The sequence below is a fragment of the Diabrotica undecimpunctata genome, chromosome 2 (genome assembly GCF_040954645.1).
Source record: "Diabrotica undecimpunctata isolate CICGRU chromosome 2, icDiaUnde3, whole genome shotgun sequence".
NCBI classification, from domain to species: domain Eukaryota; kingdom Metazoa; phylum Arthropoda; class Insecta; order Coleoptera; family Chrysomelidae; genus Diabrotica; species Diabrotica undecimpunctata.
The window spans coordinates 123,971,341-123,993,080 of record NC_092804.1 but is presented as its reverse complement, the minus strand read 5'-3'; the positions used below and the strand labels follow the sequence as shown (position 1 = coordinate 123,993,080).

The 21,740-nt window shown below is 33.5% G+C and overlaps 1 protein-coding gene across 2 annotated transcripts in view; it reads right to left on the bottom strand.

Moving 5' to 3' along the window:
* Positions 1-21,740, bottom strand: part of Keap1 (kelch like ECH associated protein 1) — a 160,460-nt gene that overhangs the window by 23,120 nt on the left and 115,600 nt on the right. For both annotated transcript variants that reach the window (XM_072523414.1, XM_072523413.1), the window contains exons 4-5: positions 2,153-2,302; positions 513-791 (exon numbers count right to left, since the gene is read on the bottom strand). In XM_072523414.1, the coding sequence (XP_072379515.1) occupies positions 513-791; positions 2,153-2,302 (429 nt within the window). The remainder of the gene's footprint in view (positions 1-512; positions 792-2,152; positions 2,303-21,740) is intronic.

Here is a 21,740-nt window from a genome sequence, read left to right as displayed (position 1 = left end):
ACAGTGTATAAACGAATGGACACTAAATAGAAAAAAAAGAATGGAATAACCACATCAGCAGAATGGGCGCGACCCGCGTGGGCAAAATAGCAAGAGATAAATCGTCAAACGGCAGAAGAAGTATCGGACGATCCCGCAAAAGATGGAGTGACAACCTGCCATAGAGGTATGAATCCGCCAATGAACAAGCAGAATTGCTTATAAAGAGGAAGAAGAAGAAAGACATTGGAAATCTTCCTATGTCACAAAATATGTGTTGACCAGTGTAATCTAAAGTTTGTCGATGACGTCGTTCTCATAAATATTACAGAATAAGTCGAGACTACCATAAAATCGAGCTGAAGAGAGGGATAAACCTAGCTCGGGCTGCATTTGAAAAGATGAAGAATATAAATATGACATAAAAAGAGGGACTACAAATTGAAAAAGCATAAAGGCGTGAGAAGTACGCGAGAGGTATATGTTCAGCAGTGGGCGTTGGAGGCTAGATGATTATCATGATATATATTTACCTTAAATATTCTAGCTAAGTACTCTTTACACGCTGGAGTTTTCTTTATCACTTCACAATTGGTCATTTGATCGTTTAAAAACTTTGGAGGTAGAAATTGACATCGAACAGCGCTAAGAATTGGTTCCATTTTCATATATCTATTTTCTTCGTCGTACTTTACCCATTTCAATACGGCGTTATATACTTCCTTTTCATCTTGTACGTTCAGTTCGTCTTTTTTTATTAAGGTGATTATTTGCATTGCCGTGAGTTGTAAGAATTCCTCTTCTTGACTGATCTAAAATATATAGGAATTAATTATATTAATTAAGTAAAACCTAAAACGCCTGGCACAAACCGATCCAGTTTGTGCGACCCTGTCAGAGTAAACAAAGAGGGGATCAAACTTTCTGCTTTTAAACTGTTTCTACTATATTTCTTACTTATACTTATACTATTAAATCCACCCAAATCTACGTATTAAAAAAGTAGACTAAAATAAAAACATTTCAAACTTTACAAATGATTATACAAAGAAACCCCGAAGTCTGACTGATATACCAGACAGCAAATAATATCATGGCTAACAGATAAAAATAGAATAGTTATGAACTAGCATGGCCGTATTTACAATTATTCCTTATTAAATGGATGGTCCTAAACGAAGACAATTAAAAACATTCCTGACTCTATTTAAGATACTTTGTAATATCGCTCTTAAGAATAAAAAACAAAGAAAAATAGATATTAAAGAGTTACGCCACCCATTTGAAAAAAATGTGGAAAGGCTTAAAAAACTTAAAACTAACTGACGAAGATGATTATAATTGTTACAAAAAATGCTGTAAGATAAGATTCTAGAGATAGCGGGAATGGAGCTCCTAGGGCTGGCCTGCAGTTTTTCGGTGTAAGATTTCGTGTGGGATTCCTTGTACCTAGGACTCTCACACAACAAGCACTTTACGTATATCATCTGATAGCGCATCAACGTGCTATAAGGAGGAAAGGGACGGTATGGAACATTGAGGCGGGATGGAGTGATTCCTGATTACACGAATTAATCCTCCTCGCTACAATGAATTGTATCACCCGAATGTAATGCTAATGGGTATGCAAGTCTCCACGGCTGGATTATATTCTATTGTTTGCTTGTCTAGATATCCGCTTTCTTCGAACATCTAGTTATTCAATGCAGAGTCAATGCGAAAAAACACAGGAATCACACATAGCTCCCGCGGAAACCTCAAATTATAAATGCGAAATATCCCGAACAAGCGTTTGAACTAACGGTGTTTGTTTATCTCAGTCTCTGATTTGGATCCAGCTCTACCTGATGAATTCTGAAAAAAGACAGACTAAGATAGACTTATAGAGAGAAAATACAGATATTGATGCATTTTAGAGCAAAATATGCCGCCCTCTATAAAATGAATTACAGAAATTTGTTTCTGGAAGATAGAGGTACTTTTCAAATATTTAGTACGGGCGCTATGTAGTTCAAAGACAGAGAGATATCTAGTTTCTGTCTTTTAAATTAGATGGCGCCACTTAGCAAGAGTACACTAGACTCTAGACAAGTCTGTCTCGAATTTCTCTTTTTCTCTCTCTTTTTTATATTAATCACAGATTACAATTTAAAAAATTTTGTATAACCCTTACCTGGCAAAAATGTTGTTCTATATACTGATTGGCTTTTTTACATAAATCTATACAACCATGTTGTTCTGCAAAACTAGCAATACCTATAGCATTACTAGGATCTAATTGACGTTCTAAAAAATTACAGCAGGCTTGAATCACATTAGGAACCTAAAAATAAAAAACAGAATATTACAACTTAAAAATGACTCGAATTTCACAATGTCGGTTAACCAAAAGTAGTGTAAACAGGATCGTCTTTCATCTTCACTATACCATTTGTTACTATTAAAAATTACCTACAAATAATTGCAGATTTTTACAATATTCAAGATTTTTACAAGATCACTCATGATTAGTGACTCGTCAAGCCCTTTTAAAAAAATTTATTTATATGATCTTATTGTCCTTAAAAAAACCTACAAAATTGTTTTTTAAGTACTTCATAGCTTAAAAGCTAACCGAGTTATGAGTAAAATAACAATCACATATTTGAGGAAATACCAGAACGCGTATACTGGAGCATTATAAGATACAATAATGCGCTATTAAGGTACATAATACTTTCAGCCAGCCTTACAAACTAATAAGGGTTGTTTTTTAAGTTAAAATAAAGTAAATTCATAACATTATATTAAAAAATTATTGTATTTATAGTTTCAATGAAAAAAAAAACTAAAACTATTCGAATTACTTCGCAAGTGGTGGTTTTTATAAGGGTAGAAATTATATGGTAAAAAATTAACACAATAAAGAAATCTAAATTTTATGTCACTGTAGAATTAAATAATTTAAAATTGCTTGAATTTACAATTATACAATTTTTTTCTAATAGGGGTCGTTTTCACCTCTAAAAAATAAAAAGCAATCAAGAGCACAAGTTCGAGTTTTAAAGTAGAGGGTAAATATAACCTAAATCCAAATTTCCATGCAAATCAATGGAAACATGTATTCAATGACATTGTTTTAATTATAAGTAATCTAGGGGTGAGATTTAGGGGTTAAACTGTGATAATATCTTAAATTATGTTGTTTAATGTTAATTGACATTCATTCACTTCATTAAAAGATGATTTGAATAAATTACCCGCTTTAATTTACAATCTAATAGAAGTAGCTTTCACCCGTAAAAAATAAAAAGCTGCCAATGGCACAAATCCAAAAGTGATGTTGAGGGTAAGTAGAACCTAAATTCAAATTTTCATGCAATTCGGTGGTGACACGGAAAATTGCAAGGTATCGCCGTATTTCACGTTCATTTACTGGACTATTTACAGCAGTTATCAACAAACTAGGTAGTTAAAAACAACATAATTCAGATTGACTCTTTTTTGTTTTTAACAGGCTTTAAGTACACTCCATCTATTTTAATCTTATATTCGTCAATCAAGTTATTATTCTAAAACCAGATCCATTGAGATGATATGTGATAAACTCTGTCAACCACGAAAAACACCTGTGTAATAAACTAAGATAAGAAATATAAAAAAAGCGCAGAAGTTGGTAATCTATACCTACATCTTTCGACAATGTGAATAGAACAAAAAAATACTCAATGAACTAGTGATTCTTAGAATTGGAATTTCATAAATACGACACACAACTATTAACTGTAGTATATTTGAATATACAGAATAGATATTTGACATTGTTCCTAGCAGGTAGTAATTTTCGGTTTATAAATACTAGAGGGCAGTTCTCTGTCTTGAATGTGAAGGTGATGTGAGTCAATTTAGTATTATATACATACTTTGAAACGCCATAGTTTTAACCAATTTTCTAATTGGTTTAAATAGTTTTGCAAATTTCTGGATGCTAATCTTGGATTCACATGAGTGGCCTTTATGACGGTATCACCTGCATACGTAGCAATCGTAGTATTATCTCTGGTAGGGATGTCAGCTGTGTACAGTAAATATAGGGTTGGACCCAGTACACTACCTTAAGGGACTCCTGTCGAGGTCGGATATAGGGGAGTGCAAGCTCAGTCATGATTAATTACTAAGGATCTATCTGATATACGACTGAATAATTTTGGCTATGGGATGAGGTAGCTGTGACGTGATTTTGGAAGTTAGACTAACTATCATGCCAGATCAAATATCTGCGAGACGTCTAGGAAATCCGATGTACTGTAGGACTTGTTTTCAAGGGCATCTCTAGCTGTTCTGACTATGTATTTAATCGATGTTTTTCCATGAAAAGTGCTTGCTTTGTCTTCATCACTACCAGCCCAGCTACCACCGTCTTTTCTTATAAGAGTCTTAGTTTGTTGATGGGAATTCAGTTTCCTTGTCAGTTTCCATAGTGGAGTAGTTTCCAGTCTTTATTTTCACTTACAGAATGGTTTTCCAAAAAATGTTAAATAGCCGCGTCTTTGTATTCGTTTAGTGCTTTTTTAAGTTGCCATGTTGTTGTGTTTAGATTTGTTTTGCCTATTGGGGCTCAAGTACTTTGACATTTTTTTCTTAGTTTCCTTTTTTCACAAATCATATTGTTTATATAGTCCGGATATGAGCCTGGTTTTTCTTTATAGGTCTTTCTTTTTGGATTGACGTAGTTAGGTGTTGGTGTTGTATTGCATCGTCAACATCCTTTGTAGATTTACGTGGTAGTTTTAAGTTGATTGACTCAGAGACCAACTCGTTAAATATATTTCAATTTGTCATTGTACTGGTTAATGTCGGCTTTGGTAAAGATTTTTCTCGAAGAGTTGGAAATTTTTTTTGTAGTTCTTTGTATACTTGACAGCCTTTGTAATTGGCAGGATGATTTTCAGAACAGTTGACACAATTGGCTTCATTATTTCGATACTTTTCCTTGGGTATTGGCTAGTGAAATGATCTGTACACTTGACACAACGTGGATTTCTATTGCAATACTTTTTGCTACGACGATAGTTTTTACACCTTTGACATTGTGGTATAACACGTTTAGAACGTGGTGGTTTAATTTTAAGTATTGAGTTCACTAATTTGGTAACTTGGTAAATGCCTTTATTATTTTTGTTTGTGGCTAATTCTATATTAACTAAAGAATGGCACTTTTTAGTACCCCTTTGACGAATTTTGGATATGTTCAGGACCTAGTATCCCAGTTCTTCAAGGCTTTTTTTTAGAACTTCTGGTTCCGACGGGTGGATATTTTTTAAAACTACCCGAAGTCTACGATTTTCTTTTATTTACTTAAGCTTTTTACAGTTTCGTCTTTGAATCCTCCTTCATTTAGGAGTTCATAGAAAGGTTGAATATATTATGTATAAATATTGGTGGAGGTTTAGTTGATAAAAACATAATTGTCATCGTCATTTGTTTTTCTGTAGTATTTTCCAGAGCTTGGAATGGCATATTTTTTGGCATTCAAAATTCACCCGATAGTATGTTGCAATTCTGCAGGTTGTTATGTACAAGAGTTTGATCCGTAACAACCGTTACTAAAATGGTTACCTCTACTATTTCGTTTCTTATTGGGTTTTCAATGCGACGTTTTTAATTTCCACAGATCCCGTTTGCCGAAATTTTGAAATAAATTCCAAAACGTACGTACGGTTAATATATTTGTTTGGTAACTTATTGAAAATTGTACTGACGTGTTGACGCATTAATTATATTTCATATAATATTCAACTATTTGTACACTATCCGCAATAAAATAATTAATTTTATGTATTATTCGTTAATAGACTTGCAAACATAAACGACAATAACCTTACACAAGCAAAAGTTTACGTATTTATATTTTAGTAAATTTTTATTCCAAAGGTAATTGTGCATCAAACTGTTAAAATTAGCTTTCAAATTAAGTACTATAATTTTGGTACGTAACAGTTTTTTTAGGGAGTACAGAATTACCTAAAATATGGAGGAAGTTATCACAGTTGAGGATAAGATCGAAAGATATTCCCTGTGGGATAAAAATCAATGAGTTCTTCCATTTTTGTTCACAAAAATGTGTTTTGTAGATGTTCGACCCGTTTCGTGTAGGGTGCCGCATCCAGTAGATGTATAGGAGCATTACATTTAAGAATTTTAGTAAAATAATGAAAGTAGAGAGCTTTCTAATCGATAAACGAAAGAAAAATATAAGGGGAGGAGAAGACAATAAAAAAAACAAGTTACATAATTATGAACAAACACACTCGACTTATTTCGTGGTCACGACACCTTTGAGAATGGATAATATGTATATATTAATTAGAAAAGTAAAATATCAAAAAAATCGCTTCAGAACAATATTCACGATTATTTTTATGCGAAATGAAAATATTCGATAGATTTTATTAGACAAAAAAATTAATCACTTATAAAAAGATTAAATTTAATATTTCAGGTGGGTTTTATTCACTTTTATAGTATCTAAGCAATTCCAAATATTCGCGATAAAGCTAGACGACATACCAAAATAAAATACTTGTTCAACGTTGACGTATCAGTTACGTAATTATACGAAGAGAACAAATTTTCATTTGATGTTTAGTAAAAACAAGATTATAAAACACAAAAGCATATATCAAAAACAAAGACTAACATTATTATTACTGGATGTTATCAATTTTTGCTCCAATAAAAGCTTGCATACGACTATATAACTAAGTTCCATATTGTTGGTTTTGGTTTGCTGTTACTTTTTTTTACCGCAATAACGAGCTATGGCATTGATGTTGGGACAGAATGAACAAGAACCAAGCTCAAAAGGAATAGAGAATTGAAACTATGGAAAACATGGACATGATACAATATACTAGCAAAATAGCATGAGACCGTGTTAAAAAATTTAATGGTGACCATAACCAACATAAATTAAATTACAAGATTACAGCAAACTAAGTCGCCACCCAACTGTTGATGAATGGAAGAACTAAGAACCAACGTACCTAAAAACTAAAAGAAAACCGGATCAGAAGACAAACCACTTAGGAACACCACATACTATTAATGAACTCAAAGATTAAATATGCACTGTACAAATCAGACACCTAGGACAATGGACAAAACCCTGGATCTTACAACTCTACAACGCGTTCTTTCAGGCAACTGAGTTGCTATCAACAAGTCCTCGTAGACACTTTGTTTCAGGACCAGCAACCTCCTTACGTCTTACGTTGTCATGTCATCAATTCCAATAATTGTAAATTTAACATCATAACATAAGATCCAATAATATAACTAAAATTCAAATGAATAACATTTAACGGGTTTTTACCCAAATATTTAGTGGCTCAAAACATGTACACTTAAGATACACTGATGATGGAATATAGATTCCGACAATGTTTTTTGATGTAGCCCGATTGGGTGTTTTAATTATATAACTTTTATAAAGGATTTTTAAATAAATTTTTTGTGATAATTTTTTATTTGAATGATATTAGAACGCGCTTAGTTTTCTTTTTGTCCACAAATGTAAAAACCGCAAGCTATAAAACGTAAACCTACACGTTCTTCTAAAATGTCTTTTCTTTCATTCTGCAATGGTAGAATACTACCAAGATACAGGACATTCCATATTGTTTGAAAAGTTGTTATCCTCTGGAATCTTACCTCTACAATATCCACTAGAATGCGATAATATGCAATGCGCCAACAAACATGCTACTTTCCCTGCTCCTGGAGAAGCTACCTACAAGGGTAGCAAAACGTTGAGTTGAATCCACATGTGGGAGATGATTAGTTAATTCTAGGTCTGGAATGTTTTTATATAGGTATGCTTCACGTATACATGTCCTTTTATACATGTAAGGTAGCGGGTAGATACACTTTACGATCCCGGTAAAGTTAGGTCTACTTTAGGGTCGCGACCCTACCTACGCGAGCAGTGGATCATTCTCATTTCCTTTAATCCGAGAGGGTACCATGTCCCAACCTATCATCCTTGTCCAATATCCTCAAATTACCTAACCCATCCTAGCATCCTTCTACCAACCTGCAGAGGCCAGCGTGGTAGAGAAACGGCCAGGAATGCCCGTAAAATGAGAAACGAAGAAATTACACAGGCCCTTAGTCTTTGGCAGTCCCTTAAAAACCAGGCTATGGTAGCAGTCTCGGAGGTAGAGGGACAGAGTCGAGTCAAAATGTTGTATGTTTATGGCAACACCAGAACATTGATGAAGGATGAAGAACTTGTGTAACTTGAAAACGAGCGGCAGCATATAAAATGGGATATACTTGGATTATCCGACGTACGGCGAAAAGGTGAAGAACAAATGGTACTTTCATCGGGAAACCTATTGTATTATAGAGGAGAGTCTTCTAATAATCGCGTCGGATTTATGGTAAATAAAAAGCATACAAAGAATATACTCACAATTAAAGCATAAGTGAGAAAGTTATATATCTCAACTACAAAATAAACGAAAAAATTCGATCAAAGATCATCCACGTATACGCACCTACCAGTGTCCACACATACGAAGAAGTATAGTGGTTCTACAATGACGTTAACACTGCAATACAACAATTTACTATACTGATGGGAAACTTAAACGCCAAAATAGGGCACTAGCAGAATAATTCGGAGTTTGTATTTGGACCTCACGGATATAGCGATAAAAACGAAAGGGGTCAAACTCTTATAGAATTTCTACTGCAACACAGACTATGTATTTTGAACAATCATTTAAAAAAAAGTCCCCAAAGAAAGAGGACTGGACAATTACCAAATGGCTCAGACAATAATGAAATTGACTTTATATTTACTAACAAGAAAGACGCTTTTCAAAACGTAACTGAATTAAATCAATTTTCAACCGGAAGTGATCATAGAATGGTAAGAGGCGTAAGAGCGAGGATAGTCTTGAACGTAAAGAAGGAGAGAACAAATATGGTAACAAGGACTAAAAATGTCACATTTACTGCGATTACTAACACAAGAGTATACCAAGAAAAAAATAGAGAGCAACCTACATAAAGACGTGAAACAAATATTGAACAGCCTAACGAAATGTTGGTGAACGCCCTAAAGAAGGCACAGAAGTGTGAAGACAATCAAACAAGGAAATAAGAAACACTCACAGACGACACAAGAAACCTAATGCAAAAAAGAAGGGAAATGAAAGATAAGCACACAACGAACATTGCAGAGCTTAGGAATTTAAATATTCCAAAAATTGGAAACTACAGACCTATCACTGTTATTTCATTTATATAAGCTCTTTATGAGAATAATTACTAACAGACTAAGACCTAAGCTCGATTTTCACCAACTACTAGAGCAAGCCGGATTTAGGAGTGGCTTTGGAACTGGAGTTAGCCATAAAATTAACTTTTCCAAAACTCAATACATGACCAACTTTGTACTAGCCAAAAACATTTCAAGTAATGGCACGCAAATTGAACAAGTTTATATCTATAAGTAGTATCTGGGTCACGAGATTAAATTAGGAAGAGACAATCAAACAACAGGAGAATAAAATTAACATGGGTAGCTTACGAAAAACTGAGGGAAGTCTTTAAATTAGATATTCCCATGTGCTTGAAAAGAAAGGTCTTACCAGAAAAGTAATCATAAGATACAAGTGGCGCAGAGAGCAATGGAGAGGTCAATTTTGAATATATCCTTCAGAGACAGAGTTTCAAATCAAATAGTTAAAAGAAAAACTGGTGTACGGACGCAGTTAAGAGAATTACAACGTTGAAATGGAACTGGGCAGGACATGTTGCCAGAGTCAGAGATGGAAAATGAACCAAGAAAATTTTTGAATGAAGACCTAGACACGATGCTTATCGTAATCGAGAATGTCCTCCAACAAGGTGGTCAGACGACATCCAGCACAACTGAATTCAGGGTGCTCCAGATCGGATGCAATGGCATTATTTAAGGGAGGCCTATGTTCAGCGGTGGACTCAAAATGGCTAATGATGATGGTGCTTCACGTAATATAAGCTTGACTAAGCTCACCTGGGTCAGCTTACTATGAATTTGGTCATTCTTTTCAATAAAGTTTTGAAGTCCATTTTACTAAGGTTAACCAGAAATATTATATTTTCTATTATTACTGCAACGTCACGTTTAAAGTAAAGGAACTACATAGTAACATAAATAGCAGATAGTGAAGGATAATTATCATTAAAAACATTGTTTAAATTTATATTTTAATACAATTACAGAAAGCGACAAGCGATCTAGCTGATAGCAGTGGGAAATTTTGCTCTTGAATTAATTTTCAAATTTGCAATGTCAGTGTTATTACCCTTTTTCAAATTCAGTGCAGGTAAAAGATAAGATATAGAATGTGCGTAAATATTTTCAAATAGATAAATAATATATTTATTATCAACCTTAATTACATATTAAAAAAAGTTTTGTTTTCATAAAACCATGATATTTCAGTTTTTAAAAACAAATTGATATTTTGAATATACGCTGAAAAAATTATGATGTGAACGAAATAATAGTTGTAGTGGTGCTAAAATTAGGACTACCAGAAATTTGTAAAGAATACGATATTAACTTTTTTCTTTTTCAGTCTCTTTCGTGAGTGTTTTCACTGGCTTAAATAAGTTGGTGATCTGAAAAGTTCTTGGTGTGATTGCAGATTGTATATATCAAGGTTTTTTTGGCCCTGTAGCCCTTTTCACGCTACGACCTGAAAATTATTTTGCGTATATCCTACATCTACGTGTTGATACAAAACATTTAGGTTTCTAAGAAAACATGTTATACGTTTTGAGATACATTTTCTTGCCTAATCAGTCCTCTTCCCAGAACAAGATGTCTTCCAAATATTTATGACGTTGGTGGCGAATTACCCTGAAGTTGTAGACAACGTGCTCAGATATTTCCAGAGATGATAGTTAAATGAGTATTGCCCAGTAATAACATTTGTGATTACTTCCATTACATTTTCCCATTTTCGCACATATTTTACCATCCGGCTTTCTAATACGGTACTCAGTAAAATGGATCTGATCCGAAATAAGCCGATTGCCTGCTTATTGTACATATTCCATTCGTGTAACCTTCTGGCTCTGGTTTTAGTGTTAACAACGACTACTTATGTAGCCGGGACCGATGACTTCACGTGCCCACCGATGCACGGTGGCAGCTCAGTTAAATTAAAAATTAAAAAGTTTCTGATGTCCACACCGGGGATCGAACCCAGACCATCGGGCTTGGATTATCAGTACCGTAGCCACTCCGCTACGGTCACCACTAGCTGCTTCTTTAGCCAGACTATCAGCAATCTCGTTATTAATGTACCAATAAGTACCAAACAGAATTTTTTGTTCCTCGCTCAGTTGCTAAAGGGATTGTTTGCAGTTCAAAGATGTTACGGATTGACACGTTGAGCTTCGAGTCTTCAGCTTGGCTGTCAGAGGCAGTGAATATCTTAGCCAAATTGTTGCGATATTGCGGACACTATTGAACACAAACATTTATTGCTACTGTCACTTCAAATATTGTAAAATTGTTTTAGAGAGCCATTAATACTTGATGTCAGAAACATTAATCTTATTCATATTACTTTGTGTTTTTTCGATCCACCAGTATAATAAGTTCATGAGGATATTTAGTCAGAGTCCCAAATCTTGTTTTGCAGTCAAAATGTCTGTAAACATCTTCATGAATTGCGTTGTTTTAACTCTTAAAATATGGAGTTCAGTCAGTAATAAACGATCTAGAGTGAAATCGACCATTTATGCTTTCAAAGAAATTTTATTTTTAGACATAGATCACTAGTTCTATTTCAATGCCCTTATGATATCTCTGTAGTGTTATGGAAGAACCGCAAAGGGTTTGATCGAAAAAGGTTTCAGTTTTGAGAATAAATGGAAGTCAGAGTGAAGCAAATTTGGGAAATGGGGTGGATGTCTCAACCCTTCATAGTGCAGATCTCTAAATTTTCTCATTGCCAAAACATTTTTGTGCGTATGTGCATTGTCATGATAAAAAATAATGTGTGTATGTGCATTGTCCTGTTTAATCCATTGAAACATATTAATGCAAAAAGTTACATTTGGCTTTCCTTAAAGCACTTCTGAAGCAAGGTGTGATTAACACGTTCCTTTGATATCCTTATACCATTATCAATTTCACCGACCTTTATATGACTATCCTTCAAAACTATATCATACATTTTGAAGATGACTTTCGGTGTGTTCGGGTCACATTCAGGATTACGTTTAAATAAAGACGCTCATTTCTTTAGGTCGGATATTGAGCGTCAAGAGTCGCTATACAAGTTTACAAGCCTCAAATGAATTTCGGTTGGTGTTAAACCTTCTCCTCGAAGAATTTTATTACCACACGTTACTTGATCTTTAACATGTTTAACATCAAGTACATTCCAACTGCTTCCAACGACTGTCTACAGTCAACTACTGCCTGAAATAACTTGCAATTTTATATGCTGTCTAAGTATGCACCGTAAAGGGAAAATCAAACGAGTAGTACTCCAGCCTGACAATCCTCACGAGTAGTCTTGACAGCGTTAATCCATTCGCCTTTGTGATTGCTCATGTTCACGCAGATCGTGATTTTATTTATTTCTGTTATCCTATACATTTCAAAATAGATTGAGTGACAACATCAAAAAATAAAAAGTAAAAGCCAAACAAACAAGATACAGTGAAATTATTTTATCACTAAAAAGAGATATTAAACTAAACACAAATGACTTGTTTCTTTTCTCCACTTCGTGTTGTGGAGAAAAATTAATCAATCAATTAACATAGACAATTAACATCTCCTTTTGGAGAATGAACAATAGTCGGATAACTAAACAATTTATTCATTAGAGATCACAAAGTAAACGAAAGATCCACAATAAGTTGAGAAGGTCTAGAGCAAGACGTATGAGTAAGAGATTTAGTAAATGCTCATTGCGAGAACAGAAATATATGATTGCTTGAAAGGGAACACCAGTTGAATAATGTAACCAGTTTCAATAAGGTATAGGATCGCATATATTACTTATTATAGGCTTGGTAATAAGTGCTTCAAAATTGAAATGAAGATGGGTAGAACACATTATACACGGGTATGAAGTTAATGAAAATACTATAAGAAGATTAACAAATGTTCGTTGAAGGTAAGACATGGTTGGTTATAATAGAGACAAATATGGGGAGGTTTTATATCCAGCACTTGATTTAAAAGCAAAATGTAACGAGGAACCTATCGTCATAGCATCTCATTTTTATAACTTTCCAGTTTGTACACTTATACTATTTACAATGTAATATGCTATATTAAAATCACTTATAATTGAGTAGTTATTAATCATTGAATAATCATAGTATATTCATTCATATCTTAGTTATTTATTATCAATGCATTGATAAGTACTTAAACAGAATTTTTGACAAATACTTAAGTTGAAACATATCTCATTATCAATATTTATCATATCGCCACTAGAACTTAAAAGGACTACGAGTGTTCCAGGATTTGTACGTCGTTCTTTTGTTTGCACCTGGACCTTTCAGATGTGGATACCGATCATGTTTTGCATACTGTAAAACATGATAATGACATCCATCTATCTAAACTTTATTGCAAAAGAATAATAAGTAGATAGTACACTAATGATCAATATGGATTCACAAAGGAGTATTTAATATATACACGTACAATTTATTATTATCCAGATTTAGCTATACGGCTCGCACACCCTCTAAGGAGAAAATTCACTCATCCCAGATACCTACGGTAACAAAAAAATTGAGCTCTGGTGGGACTCTTTCCGTATTATCGAGCCCTAGCCTAGGTGACTTGGTACGTCAGAGTCTCTCCCATAAATTTTCTTACGCATCTATTATCTGAGTACTTTCCATTATCTCCCTATTTGTATTTCCAGATCTCTGTATTTGGCGATTTTTTCGTTATATTTAATACGCAGGTTATTATTGTTAGGTATCGCCACATCTATTAGTGTTGTCTGTCTAGTAAGTTTATTAACTAGTATGATATCCGGTCTATTATGTGCCACTGGTGGTGTGTGAGCACAGTGCGGTCCCAGTAAAGTTTAGAGTTGTCGCTTTCAAGTATTGTCAGGGATATATTGATAATAAGGGAGATGGTCAGTCCCCCATAAATGTTGGATGATTTCTCGAGTTTGACATACATATCGGCATTTGTCGTTTTGGACCTAAGGGTCTCTGACAATATATATTATGTAACTTTTAGTTGAAATAACTTGATCCTGAATGGCAAGTAGGAAACTCTCTGTCTCGGGAAACATCTTTGCTGATGTCAACCAATAGTTCGACGCTGTATTGTCGACATATTCTTGGCTGACCCCATTGAGATGTCGCCCATGTAGAGGTTTACTCATCCATTTTCTTGCTTAGTCAGGTGGTCTATGCGCATTTCTTATTCCCTCAGTCTGAGCGGTGTTGTGTTATCCAGTTGCTCACCTTTGTCCATATGTCCTCTTCCCCCGTAATGTTGTTCTCTCTACTGCATTGTGTGGATGGTGTTTTTGCGCCTTTGTGAGAAGTGTTCTTACTTTCCGCTGAAGACTTTCTATATCCGTTTTTGACCACTTTATAATACCAAATGAGTAGCTAAGCGCGGAACAGGCGTACGTATAAATAGATTTTTGCTATTAAGATATGACCGATTTAGCTGTCTTAGTCTTCGCACAAACTCAGAAGTTAGTTCGGTTTTCATTTGTTTATGGTCATTTTCCGCGCTTGTTTTACTCGGATTATTTTATTTTATAATCCAGATTTAGCCATACGGCTCACACTCCCTCTAAGAGGAAAATTCACTCATCCCAGATACCTACGGTATCAAAAGGATTGAGCTCTGATTGAGTTCTTTCCGTGTTATCGACTGTGCTACCGATCGTGTGTTATCGTGTTATGTTATTTTATAATAATAATAATAATTATTATTATATTAATATTAATATATGTCGGTCAATTTCCAATCTCTCAAATCCCGTTTTAACATGGCTTCGCCTACTTCATTTCTCCAAGATTTTTAAGGCCGATCTCTCTTCCTTCTAACTGAGACATTCCGTTCTGTTATGTTTTTTTTTAACTACTGTCATAGGGTCTTCTTACATATGGGCACCACTTCAATATTTTCTTTTCTATGCAAGGTAAGCCATCATAATGCCCACTAATGTTTATGGTTTATACACACGCGTTTTAGCTTTCATGCTCAGATGCCATCTCATTAGATGGGACGTAGTTGTCTAACTGCTGTCCTTATTTCTACTAGCCTTCGTTTAATTTCATCGTCTGTTGATCGAAAACCCCAGGGGCTTATATTTAGCTTTCTCCTGTGTTTTAGCTTGTGTTTTATATGTAAATATGTTAAAGTTAACTTTATGTAATCAAATGAACTATTTTCCAATGAAGTCGTTCCAGGAACACACCTCAAAAATATTTACAATATCATTTAAAAGTCATCTACTTTAAAATTGAATAATAATTGTTTGAATTGCTAATCTGAATGGGACACATAAAATTAAATTATTAAAAGAATTGTTATATTACCGAGTAACAAAAAACATTTGTTCAACTTTTATTTTGAGAACTGAAATTGTCGTCAATTACCATTAAAGATAGTAAATAATATTAAAATGCCATAAGAAAAGAACTTCAGAACCATAGCGAGATACATGTTTTATCTCCATAGTGAGATGTTTTATCTACTTTCTTTAAGAGTATGAAGAGGCACATGACGATCAATGAGAACTTTTATTTTCAAATTTCTGCACAAGCTCTTCAAAAACTTAAATATCGTCGTCGGTATCGATACGACCTATCTTAAATAACCTAATATATACTATTACGCCAGTCAAGAAAAAAAAATGCAGAAAAAATCTTGTACAGGTATTTAAAAGTTCTAAAAGGTATATGAGGGGTAGCTGATGACAATTCCGTTGAAGGTTAGCGGCTAATTTTAATTTGTTTATTAAACAATCGTAAAAAGGGAAACAATATTTTTTGCTTATAAAACGTTTCTTATGAATTTTAGAGAAAAAGCTTCAAATAAACGTTGTTGATCATAAAAAGTTCTTTAATTTTGAGAGTTTCCAAATAAAAATACATGAACAATTGACCGAGACAATTGCAAAAAACCATTATTCTTGCAGTAATTTATAAATGTTAATAACTTGGTTTTATGCATAATGACATGTAATATAACTACTTGAAATTATGGCAGTTAATGAGTTATTAAAGTGTGCGGACAGTCCTCTCCACTTTTCCCTGACGGTATTTTACAAGTACAATCACTGTAACCGGTTATAACTTTTTACTCCTTCACTGTATATGCCATCTAGAAGTTGGGTCATACATTTTAGATTTTTATTTAGAATCTGTCTAATTTCTACTCTTAATGTTAATACACAATGAAAATATGATTTTAAGAAAAAAATGCTATATTTTTCCTATTGATCATAGAAGGTTCTGTTCTTTTTTGGAAAGTGTGTTTTTCACCATATTTTCATTGAGCCTACTTACAAGCGTGTGGCATAAAAAATATCGAAGTCATTATAAAGTAAAAAATAATAATAAAAAATAAAGCAAAAACAATGTTTTTTTGGAATTATCTCGGCCAATTATATATGTATTTAAATTTTTTAACTCTCAAAATTAAATAATTTTTATGATCTACAACTTTTATTTAAATAATTTTTCTCTAAAATGTATAAGAAACGTTTTATATGCAAAAAAAATATATTTTTTCACTTTTTAAGATTGTTTAAAAAACTAAGCAAAATCAGCTGTACGCCTTCATGGGTTTGTCATCAGGTACCACTCATATTCCTTTTAGAACCATCAAATATCTATAGAAGATTTTTAAGCGAAATCACTGATTTTTTACAAATAAACTGGTCTATATTGAATACATTATACTGTGGCTATTCATTATAGTACTCCAGAGATATATCGCACGTCGACTGTCTAGATCGATTTCAAACAAATACCGTCTTTAGTCCAAATAGTTAGGCTACTACTAATTTAGTTTTCTTCTTTAATATATATGAGTCCACTAGATGCAAAACTCTGTATTTGCAAAAATTGTAAAAATTGAGTTTTAGCTGACAGTTATTTGTCACATGTTATAGCTATCTGCTGATGTAGAAATTCAGCAGCAAAGTAAGGTATTTACTAAGAAAAAGGCATTAGAAATCTTGAATCAGATGCAAAACTCTGTATTTGTCAGCCTATGCCAGTTGCATAACTGTGTAATTGCAATTGGCCAATCGCTTACATTGTTTGAGTCACATGACACGTCTCATGTGCACATGTCAATTATTCCATCATTCGCCATTACCGGTTTCACTGTTTGTTATTTGAGTACTAAAAACACCAAGTTTATTGCAAATAATTAACATTATGGATCTTCATGTGCATATTAGACCTTGTGAAAAAGGAAAAGGGAGAAAACGAGTTGTACAAACAGAAAAATGGAAACGAAATATAATGAAACTTAAGAGGTAAGAGGTGTCTACAATTAACTAGATAGGTTTGGGACTTATTGTCAATATTTTTAGGCATAAACCTAAGGATTTACCCGGTTTTCCCACCCGTAACCATACAAAGAAAGTGTATTGTTGTATAGATTTAAAGATGCGAGACATTCAGCGTTTCCATAATAATCTGTATTCAACAACTGACAAAATAAAACAAGATATTTTTTTGCTGAAATTTTGTGAAGGTCAAAAGCCCAAGAGATCAGGTACAAACCTACATGGAATTTCAATTAAATATTTTGTTCCTACAGTAGAGGGTGGACTTTTAAGGGTATGCAAGACAGCATTTCTTGGAATAACTCATTTAAGTTCATTTAAGTTCTGAAAGAATAGAGCGTGTTGTAAGAACGTTTGTTATCCGGGGTGAAATACCAAAAGAGAGAAGAGGGGGAGATACAACAAAAGGTAGATTTGATCCAATAAAATTATCTATCCAAACATTTATGGGGCGTTTGAACGGTGCAAAGAGTCATTATAATAGAGGACGATCGACTAGATTGTATTTACCATGTGATCTGAATTTTACAAAGCTTTACAGAACGTATTGTCAACGTCATCCACATCATTCCGTAAAGTTATCATATTTCCGAACATACGTTAATGAACACTACAACATATCATTCGGCACTCTCGTAGTAGATGCTTGTTCTGCGTGTCTCAGAGCGAAGGAAATTTTGAGAAAAGAAAATTCAGAAGAAGAAAAGTTAAAGGTTATAACAGAGCAGAGAGTTCATACGTTAAGAGCTAAAGCCTTTTATTCTTTGTTAAAAAATGAATCAAATCATAACATACAAATATTTTCTTTTGATTGTCAAAAAAATCTTTCTTTGCCAAAGCTTCCCGACCAGGCGGCTTATTTCTCACAGCAAATAAATTTTTATAATTTCACCATCGTGGCTGGAATTTCGAAATCCCATCTTTCTTCTGCAAATGTGACGTCATATGTGTGGCTGGAGTTTGAACATCCAAAAGATTCAAATGCTGTTGCCTCTGCTGTACATGATACTCTCATAAAATTCAACTTTAAAAATCAAATAGAAAAAGTTCACCTATTTGCAGATGGATGTGGTGGACAGAACAAAAATAGCACGATGATGTCTATGATAATCTACTGGTTGGTTTATGAAGCACCTGGTCACATCAAGGAAGTGGAGTTTACGTTTCCTGTTGTTGGTCATTCCTTTTTGTCACCAGATAGGATTTTCGGTATGATAGAAAGGGAGATAAAAAAGAAGAACGTTGTAATAAACAGAAAAGAATATGAAGACATAATTGGAAAACACTCAAAGGTGCAGAGACTTGGTAAAGACTGGCAGATATCAGACTGGAGAAAGACGAGTGACGTTGTTGTTAAAAAACCTTCCCAGTGGCATTTTAAATGTAATGCAACGAAACGATTTATATTTTCTAAGGACAAAGATTATATGGCTACGGTAAGGGGGGAAATATTTTATCGTTCTTACATAGGGTTCAGCAAGTCTATAATACGAAAAGGGAAAAAGATTTCTTTATTGAAACCAAAGTTACAACAGATTGGATGTTCATTGAAAGGAGATAAATCGTCCATAGGCACTCTCCTTAGAAACCATTTTGGTGAAAATTGGAGAGACCAGCCGGATCTCAAATTTTATAAAATTATAGATACTGGCGTACAAGCAAATAATAACGAGAGTGCTGCAGAGAATGATCATATTGATGATGAGGACCCAGAGGAACTTAGAGTTTAGGAATTAATATAAATATATACATATTATAATTTGTAATACCTTTTGTACTTTGGATAAAAATAAACTTCACTAAAAGTTTACTTCCACATGCTTTCTTCCTTATTCCTAACACACTAGGTTTATAAAACAGACTAATATAACAACCACTAATATCGTTAATGGTTGACTATTATCATGTATTTGCAAATGTTAGTTGCATAAATCTGTATTTACATAGTTCACTTGCAAAACTCGGCATTTTCAAATTTTTCTTCCTTTTCTAGCAAACCCAATAACTTTTCTAAGAAAAAAATCATTATATTTTACCTAATAAAGCATTTATCTATCACAAAAAAGTGCCATTTATTATGTCTAAGGTTTTTTGCAAAATTTATCAGTTTTTTGCAAATAACTCAGTTTGACTTATACAGTAAATACAAAGTTTTGCATCTAGCGGACTCATATATAAACAAAGAATAAAGAAGAAGAGCAATTGCATTTGCATATTTTTATATATTTTATGTAAAATATTTTTAACAGCAGTAATATGTACATTTTCGACCATTTGTTTGATCATTCCGACTTGCCACTGAACCGCTAAAAATCATACGAACAAGCTGAATTTTGCTGAGAATGTCAACTTTCAAAAAAAATGCAAAAAGATTTGCCACTTCTACACTCGGGTTTCCCCTCGTTGGGAGGGGGTGGGGTTAGCAAGAACTGTACGCCATAGAATGAATGTGTTGAATGCGCGCAATCAATTTTTTAAATAAAATTTGATAGTAAAAATCATCTTGACGGTAAAAATTCGATCTTTTGATCAGAGTATCTGTACGACAAAAATCAAAATCTGTTTAAAGCTGAAAAGTGCGGCTTTCGTATGAAATTTTTGTATTTTGCAAGAAGTAAAGTCAGTTTCTATAAAGCTCTTAAATATATACACGTTGCGCGATTTTTGCCATTTTTTACGATTCTCATGAGAAATTTTTATTGCTGGAGACCAATCTTTAAAACCTTTAACATGAAATTTCGATTTTGAGTTTTGGCAACAAATATGACGCATTTTAAGTATGCCTAAAAAACGCTGAATTTAAACTTTCACATTACAAACTGTCTAGAACGTTTGAAACTGCTTCTTTTCTATTGCACAAGTACATTTTTCGAAATTACATAACTTCAGATACAAATTCCAGCAAATGCCGTCTTCGTGGAAGAATTTCTCGATTCCAGCAAATCGTTTGTAATGTAAAAGTATAAATTCGGCGGTCTTTAGGCATATTTCAAATAACTTATATTTGTTGCAAAAACTCAAAATCGAAATTTCATAATATAGCTTTTGAAGATTAGATTCTAATAATGGAAATTCCACAGCGACCGTTCAATGACAGTGATAAATATTAACATATACAAGGAAAATTAAATTCCTGTAGTTGGTTGTATACCATGAATCACAAAAGTTTTATTAAAAAATACTTTATAAAAGGTATTTAAATAAAAATAACCTTTCGGGCTACATCACAGAACGTTTCGGGACTAAAAAGCCCATCACTAGTGTAATATTACCAGTCAAGCCACTAAATATCTGGATAAAAACCCTCGATGCTCGCACTGCCTCCTCCATTGACAAATTTCTTTGGCGGTTCATTTTTTATTTGATTTGTATGCAAATGAACTTCTAAACATGCATGTGATTAAAAATATCACAATAAAAAGCTTGTTTCTCACAAGGAGTTTGCTTTAATCGGCACTCGTTATGAAAAGTTTAACTCACTTTTAGTCTAAAACGAAGTTTAATACAAATTATTGTTAAAACAAGACTATTATTAGCTTATATAACAACTGTCACTGTCAAACAAGGTCCAGAGGCAACTTGTCGTACAGTAAATTATCAATAAATAAAGATTATTGAGAAAAATATGAGTGGTGCGTTAATTTTGTCCAGGAGTTTATATCTTTTATAATGGATTTTTTAATTTTTGTGATAAATATTGATCCCATGAGAATCGTAAAAAATGGCAAAAATCGGCCAACGTTTATTTATTAAACAGTTTTATAGAATCTGACTTCATCTGCGGCAAAATACAAAAATTACATACGAAAGCTGTACTCTTCACCTTTAAAACGCATTTTTATTTTTGTCGATAGGATACTCTGATCAAAAGATATCGAATATTAACTGTCGAATTACAATTTTTATTTAAAAAATTAATTTCGCGCGGGTAACACATTCAAAATTGTCGGTCGCTTCAAGCGTTGTTTCTGAGAAAACCGTTCGTTCTACAGAAAAAGGGTTAATAAACATTTTTGTTCTAAATTATCTCAGATACATTTCTTGCTTGAAACATTTTCTCCTACGGCGTACAGATTCTTGGTAAATCGATGTCCCCCTCCACAACGAGGGGGTTTTTATAAGGGATAAGGTATTAGGATACTAGGATTTTTTGGGGTCCCAAAATTGACATTCTCA